Genomic DNA, 6,939 nt, shown 5'->3' with positions numbered 1-6,939 from the left:
ACTCAGATCTTCTGCATGCAAAGCAGATGCTCTACCACTGAACAGCAGACCCTCCTCTAAGATGAATGATTGAGATGCTGGCCAAAATGGCCTCAAAATAAGGACAGCTCTTCTGAGTTGCTTTTGTTTACTGTGATGAAAAGTATAAGCAAGGGAAGAAACGATGTTATAAGGTCATATATTTCTCTCATGAAGAAATTCTGGCTATTCCGGACAAAATTACAGCTAAAAAAGCTATCATTTCATGTAACTATCAGGTCTTTCCTCTGTGTAAAGAATGTAACTTCTTATAACACATTAAAAATCTTACTCCAGTGAATTCACTTTAGCTGATATTTGGGCTTTTTTGAAGTAGATTTGCAGAAAAAATTTTACATGGGGAGAATTTGGAGCCTGAACATTTCTTTAATAAGTTTTGTCTTACAGTTCGTTTGACATCTCAGACTGTTTTATCCATTTTGTGAAACTAATGTTAACTTGCAACAGAAATTGGAAACATTATCAAAGTCAAAATGGACCAGTTTTAAAACATCTTTCTGTAAGAAAGGTTTTGCATCAGGCAAAGGAGGGATGAACCCTAGCAACTGAAATGTAGTTAAACCTAAGGCCTGCCCTTAAGGGCCTTTGTCAATATAAAATGTGAAGCAGTTGGTTTCCTATTATGGATTGGTTCTAAGAGAGGACATGTTAATAGAGCTGAACTGTAATCTAATTAATTTCTTCTAGCTTGTTTTTTTGCTTTTCAAGCAACAATAGAATCACCCCCCTTATTTCCTCTCTCCAATCACATCTCCCCGATGGATACATCCAAAACGTACAGCTGGATCAATATATATTTTTACTTACCATGGGCTGTAAATGATTTAATAATTGGGGTGGGCTTGTAGTTTTCTACTGTGCCAACCTAAGCAATCAACTGTATTCTCCAAGCCAGAAAAAAAGGAACACACATATGACAGTTGCTAGACAGTTTTCTTCTGTATACAATTTCTGACAGATGGTGGTTCTTTTTTAAAAAAATACCTAGGATGTCCAGAGAAGTTTCTGCTGTAGCCCTTTAAAGCTGGTTCTGAGCTATTTCTGTGCTTATTTATTCAGAAGTAAGACCTACCTTATTTAGTGGGGGTTGAGAGAGCATTAGAAACCACTTCAGTAGTGCAATGCTGTGGGAATCTGTAAAATATGGGCAAAAAAAGTCACTCTTTTAGCAGCTTGTACTATTTAGAGGATGCTCTCAGCATATTTTCTATTACTGTTTCCTGTTCTACTGGAAAGGCGATTATACAACAGTGAAGTCCTAAAGGATTGCTGAAAGGAAAGAAGTGAATCATATTTCAGTTGCTTTCTGAGCTAGGAATACTTTCCTTTATACAGCCCTAAAGCTACCGGTGAGGGGGGCAGGAATTAAACTGATACTGCCCTGGAACTTTTCAGTTCAGAAGATTCAGATCTAGGAGTGATAATGAGCATTCCTCTGACCATGTTTACAATGCTGATTTCACCCTTGAAAGACCTCAAGGGTCGCCCGCCAGCTGGGATTTGCAGGGGATTTTTATATCCTTCAAATTGTGATAATAGTACGGCAAGAAAAAAAATCCAGCCAACCCCCTCCCCCACCCCCATCCAAACTTTAACAGCGGCCTCACTGCCTTTTCCCCACTGCTGTAATGGCACTGTTCAAATCCGGAACGTGTGACCTAGTGCTAAACGAGTTTGTTCCTGAACTTCTGCAGTGTGCAGTCCCTACATATTATAATAACTCTATGTATCTGGGATTAAAAGTTTATTTAGTTTATCGCATTTGGAAAAGAAGCGCGGCCAAGCGGCAATCCTCTTGTACCGGCCCTTCCAATCATAGCAGTCCCTAGCCCCACCCTCCTCCATGGGTCGCTTTCTTGTGACGTCTGAGGCTCTGCGACTCGCTGACGGAGTCGGCCAAGCGAGCGCTTTCCCCGCTGGTTTCCCCGCTCTGGCGGGCGGAGGAAGGAAGCTGCGGAGGCCCGGCGGAGGACCAAAGAGGCGCTTCCCGCGCGGAGCCTCCTGGGTAGGGGATGTTGTCATGGGAACCGGGGTTTCGTTGACGCGGGTTGGAGAGGGCTGGAGCCTGGAAAGAAATGGGAGTCTTGTGGCACCTTTGAGACGGCCGCGTTTTTATTGTGGCGTCAACTTCCGTCCATTGCATCGCTCGCTCCATCTGCAGAAGTCCACGGAAGCGTCTGCTGGAATAAAGAAAAACGTGTTAGTCTTGAGGATGTCACAAGGCTCCCGTTTATTTTTGCTGCAGCCAACTAACAGCGGCCACTTCTCTTAAAGTCTTGGTATTTATTTGCTTATGTAGCTTGTTTATAGCCCATTGGTCTCACTGAAACCCAGGCGGGTTACCAAGTACAGAAACGGAGGGGGAAAGTCTCCTCGTACGGTATAGGAAACCCAGTGAGCAGTGCAATAGGACTAGGAATACAAAAATGAATGCCTGTGTGAACAGCAAACTGCCTGGGCTGGTGTAGTGATAGCAGTGCAGAATGTGGGATTACAAAGAGACAAGACAGTGCAGTACCCACTGCCATAGGAAGGTGCCCATCCAGTCTGTTCCATCCCGCTGTAGTTCTGATTCCATTCCAAGAATGCCCAGCTGAACATTTTATGTTTTGCACCTTTTGCATGTTGATAGTACTGTGTGAGCCTTGATATGCTACAGGATTGAACCCTGCTCTTGAGTATTCCTCCTAATGAGCTGTAGTTATTGTCCTAAAGTAGCGTATGCTTCTTTCTTTCCTCACCAACTTGCCTTATTGTGCCAAATTCTAATGATTTTGCCAGATTGGTTTCATTTTTATTCTGTCCTTCCTCCAGGAAGCTTGAGTTTTCATGGTTCTCTTCCCCTCCATTTTCTTCTCACTGTCACAATGGCTCTGTGAGGTAGGTCAGGTTGAGAGAAAGTGACAAGCCCAAAACCACCCAGTGTAAATAAAGGATGATAAATTAGCTTGGGGAGGGGTGGCGCAAAAACATCCTGATTCAATAGTGCCACAGCATTGTTCTGGGAAGTTATAAATACATTTGTAACTGTATTCATTCTAAGATTGTTTTATGAAAGTTTCAGAAAACTAGCAAATTCTGATATAGAGTGTTGGCAATCACTATTACTTTCCAAAAGCACTGGCAGATATCTTGTATATCAAAGCAATATGTACTCTACAGCCTAATCCCATGCATGTTTCCTCAGAAATAAATCCCACTTTGTCTAATTAGGGCTTGTTCGTAAGTTAAGGGTAATAAGAGCATGAAGGCAAAACAAATCCCAATTTGTTCTTGGGGATGGGGTATTGATCCATCTACCTAGTGATCTACCTACTTATATATACAATGCAGCTGTTGAAGTTGCAGTTTAGAAGATGTCTAGGGAGAGAGGGGCATCTTAACACTTTGTGAACTTGTTTTCTGTTGAAGCCTCCCCCTGCCCCAGCTGCTTTTACCTCCACTATAGAAAACAATTTGAGCAGTAATGTGCCTAGATTACATAAAATGAATCTCCAAAAACAGATAATATGATTTTTTGCTGTTAGCTAGACAAGCTATTTCTGAGACTGGACAAGATCTGAACAGTTGCTTTGTCCAGCGGCTATTTTGTGGTCTCAGAAAAAGAAAATCCTGGCTGCTGCTAATTTTCAAGCATCAGAGCACTTCAAGTGTCCTGACATTTATGATTTTGTAGGATAGAACTATACTACAGTTTGAGAATCTAGGCCTTAATGAGCAGTTCATACAAATGGGGGTAATGCAGTGGTTAACAGTTCAACAGACTGTACAATAGAGTAACTCTGAAGTGCTTATTGTATGCAGTACCTTGCTTTTACTGCATCATCTTCTACCTTTGTAACTCACTTTCTCAGTTATGGAATGTCATGCCTTATGCCAGTTTTGTTTATTTGTTTGCATTATTTTCCAATTCTATAATCCTACTCCTACTCCATTAGTATTGGATGTTAATTTTGTAATCCACTGAGTCTCAAGGAGAAAGGTAGGCAATATATGAAGTAAATAAAATAAGATTGTTCTGTAAAACCAGCACAGGAGGAATGCCACAAATGACCTTTCTTCCCTCTCCCCCACCCCCAGGTCTTCTAGGAGCTGTAATGAAGCCCTATCAGATGCATAGAGCTAGATTCATACTAACATGTCTTCAGGAGGATAGCCAATAATTTACTACTACCATGGAGAGTATTACAAAGCTATTCGGTGACTTGTGTGAGGCCTACAGCGCAAGTTTGTCAAAGACGGATCATCTGGGCAGAGGGAGGAAAAAGTCAAAGAAAAGTCTCAAAAAGATTGCATATAATGCTTTGTTTGCAAACCTTTTCTTGGACGAGGCTCAGAAGGTACAGTCTTATATTTGCCGACTTCCAGTGAAGAACAAGATTTTGATGCTGTCTTTCAATTTGAGAGTTGCTGGAATGAGCCCAGAAGCAGACAGGTTGGAAGAGCTTGTGGATGAGTTGGAAATGTCTACTTCTTTACCATTTACTGAAATTAACTCTGTTTTGGATCTTCTAGTACAGCTTGCAGGAACGGGGCCACCTCAGTGTACACCTCCCAAAACGGATTACTTTAAGAATAACAAGTATGTTGGAAGAAATATTAAATATCAAGGTTATGATTATTACGATGTCAGTGTGTTTGAAGCCAGCGTACAGACATTTATTGCCAATCAGGAGTGTCAGTATAATGATACAATTCAAAAGATGCTACAGGTCATGGAAGCAGCACCAGGCACAGGTCTTCCTACCATGGAGTCATTTTCACAAAGGTGCCCTGTAGGTGACAGGTTTGAGAGGGAAACTCGTGTCTCGCTTTTTGGTGCTCTTGTCCACAGCCGCACTTATGACATGGACATCAAGTTGGATCTGCCACCAGTGCCTGATAATGCAGATTTGTCTGGACTCGCAATTAAGGTGTGGACCTTTTGGTCGTCTTTTTATTTTCTTCCTACTTTATGCAGTGGTTTGTGAAGATACATTGGGTTGGATCCAGCCAGCTTTTTACTGGGTGAAAAAAGGAAGTATGGGTCCCTTTGACCACCAAATGGGCCATGCTGGGGCTCACAGGATCTTCATGAACAAAAGCCATGTGGGAAAGGGTCTGTAGTCAGGAGGACAGTTGAGTGAGATTAAGTGAAAAAGCTGGCTGGATCCAAACCCCTGTCCTAGTTGTATTAAATTATGACTCCTTATTATGTCCCGCTGATTTCAGTGAAACCTCCATGAGCAAAGCAGTCAGCATGAGAGCCTCTGCTTGTAACTTCCTTGCTGTTTATTCCTTCCACTTTCCATTTTTTACTTTTCTGTCTCTGGCTCATTCTTTCACCTTCAATCTCTTACAACAATTCCTAATGGGATTGATCTGACCCCACTGTGGAAATTCTTTGCCTAGTGTAGTTCCCATTATTATTAAAGTACTTTTAAAGTCTTCAGGGTCTTTCAGTTTCCCCAAAGATTTTCCAATGGAAAAATTGGGAAATTTGGAGGAGTGCTGAAAAACTCTTGGTTGAAATATTTTCTCTTTTTGAGAGAGAAAAGCCTTGCCTTACAAAGTGTTTCACTCATTCTGTATGTACTACATGAAAAGGTCTGAGAATTTACCCAGTGGAAACATTGGGAAATTTTAGGGAGCACTGCAGAAATACTGCAGAAATAGTTATACTGCAGAAATATACAATACACTTATACTGAAGAAATACACAATATTTTCAAGAATTTTTAAATTAAATAAAATAATTTGGTAACAATTAATGTGCTATAATGCTTTTAATGATAATACTTTATTAAAGAGTTCCATTTTATAAAATTTAGCATAATAGCTAAACGCACTTTTAGTCATGTCTATTGTGACTGTGAGAAAGTTTCTGTCCAAATAATATACTTTCTTTTGTTTACTCTAGAATTTGCTTTTGCTGTCAGCGTTTAGATTTTTTTACCTCTCAGATGGCAAAAATTAAAGATATATGTGTTATGGTAGTATAGTGTTGGGTATACTTGCTATTTTCTTATAGAATGTGAAGACATTTATATTTTTTAATTCCATACATATGCCAAATAGTACAGTTTTATATACTAAGTTATAAATGAGTCATTTATGTTGTTCAATCATTAAAAGCAATTTAGGTTTAATAGGGAAGTGTTGCATATATTTCAGTTTCCCCAAAGATTTCTGTTTTTTTTTCCCAGTGACAGAAGGATGTGATAACGCTGCAATGATGGAAATGTACTATACTGAAGGAAGGAGGGAAAATCATAGCCAGTCGTTTACATACACGAGTTATATGGGTTATTTATATTACAGGTTCCTCAAAGCATAGATCCTTCAGAAGATGAAGGATTCCAGTCCGCATCAAACCTCACTCCTGACTCTCAGTCAGAACCCAGCGTGACTCCAGATATTGACCTCTGGGAAGCAGTGCTTACCTATGGACCTAGTAAGCGAAGATGCTGGGAAAGGATCGGCTGGTGGGTGCCTGGCTTTAAACTTGACAGCTGTTGCATTTGTAATCTGAAATGGTTGATTAATAGAGTATCAAACTGGAAAGGTTCAGTTCCCAAAATTATTTCCGATGTAAGAACAGAAGATCTACTGTTTCCAATCTATGAGGACCTGGGGGGCGGGTACCATCTGGAAGCAGACTGGGATCCAAAATGCTAAACACGTATTCATACTTTTCAGCCCCCACCTTTTCTCTAAAAAGGGCTCTTGTATGGGATCCCTCCTGTTGTCTATTTTAAATTTGTATACTATAGTATTGAACTTAATTCATGTATTTGTGCTTAAGACCTTTGGTCAAAAGAGCCTGAAATAAAAGGAAAGGAACTGTATGGCATCCTAGGTGGCATTCAGTATAGTTAAAGGCACTCTTGTAACAGAGCTCACTGCCTTAGGGCCATGGTA

The 6,939-nt window shown here is 40.5% G+C and overlaps 1 protein-coding gene across 1 annotated transcript in view; it reads left to right on the top strand.

Moving 5' to 3' along the window:
* Positions 1-4,177: 4,177 nt before the first annotated feature.
* The window catches only part of TUBGCP6 (tubulin gamma complex associated protein 6), a 28,473-nt gene continuing 25,711 nt past the window's right edge, over positions 4,178-6,939 (top strand). Inside the window, 3 exon segments of the mRNA XM_056846292.1 lie at positions 4,178-4,204; positions 4,206-4,952; positions 6,340-6,503. Of these exon segments, the coding sequence (XP_056702270.1) occupies positions 4,178-4,204; positions 4,206-4,952; positions 6,340-6,503 (938 nt within the window).

The sequence above is a fragment of the Euleptes europaea genome, chromosome 3, assembly GCF_029931775.1.
Source record: "Euleptes europaea isolate rEulEur1 chromosome 3, rEulEur1.hap1, whole genome shotgun sequence".
Taxonomy (NCBI): Eukaryota; Metazoa; Chordata; class Lepidosauria; order Squamata; family Sphaerodactylidae; genus Euleptes; species Euleptes europaea.
Note: the sequence above shows the minus strand (reverse complement) of the source record. Positions and strands in the feature narration are given on the sequence as shown.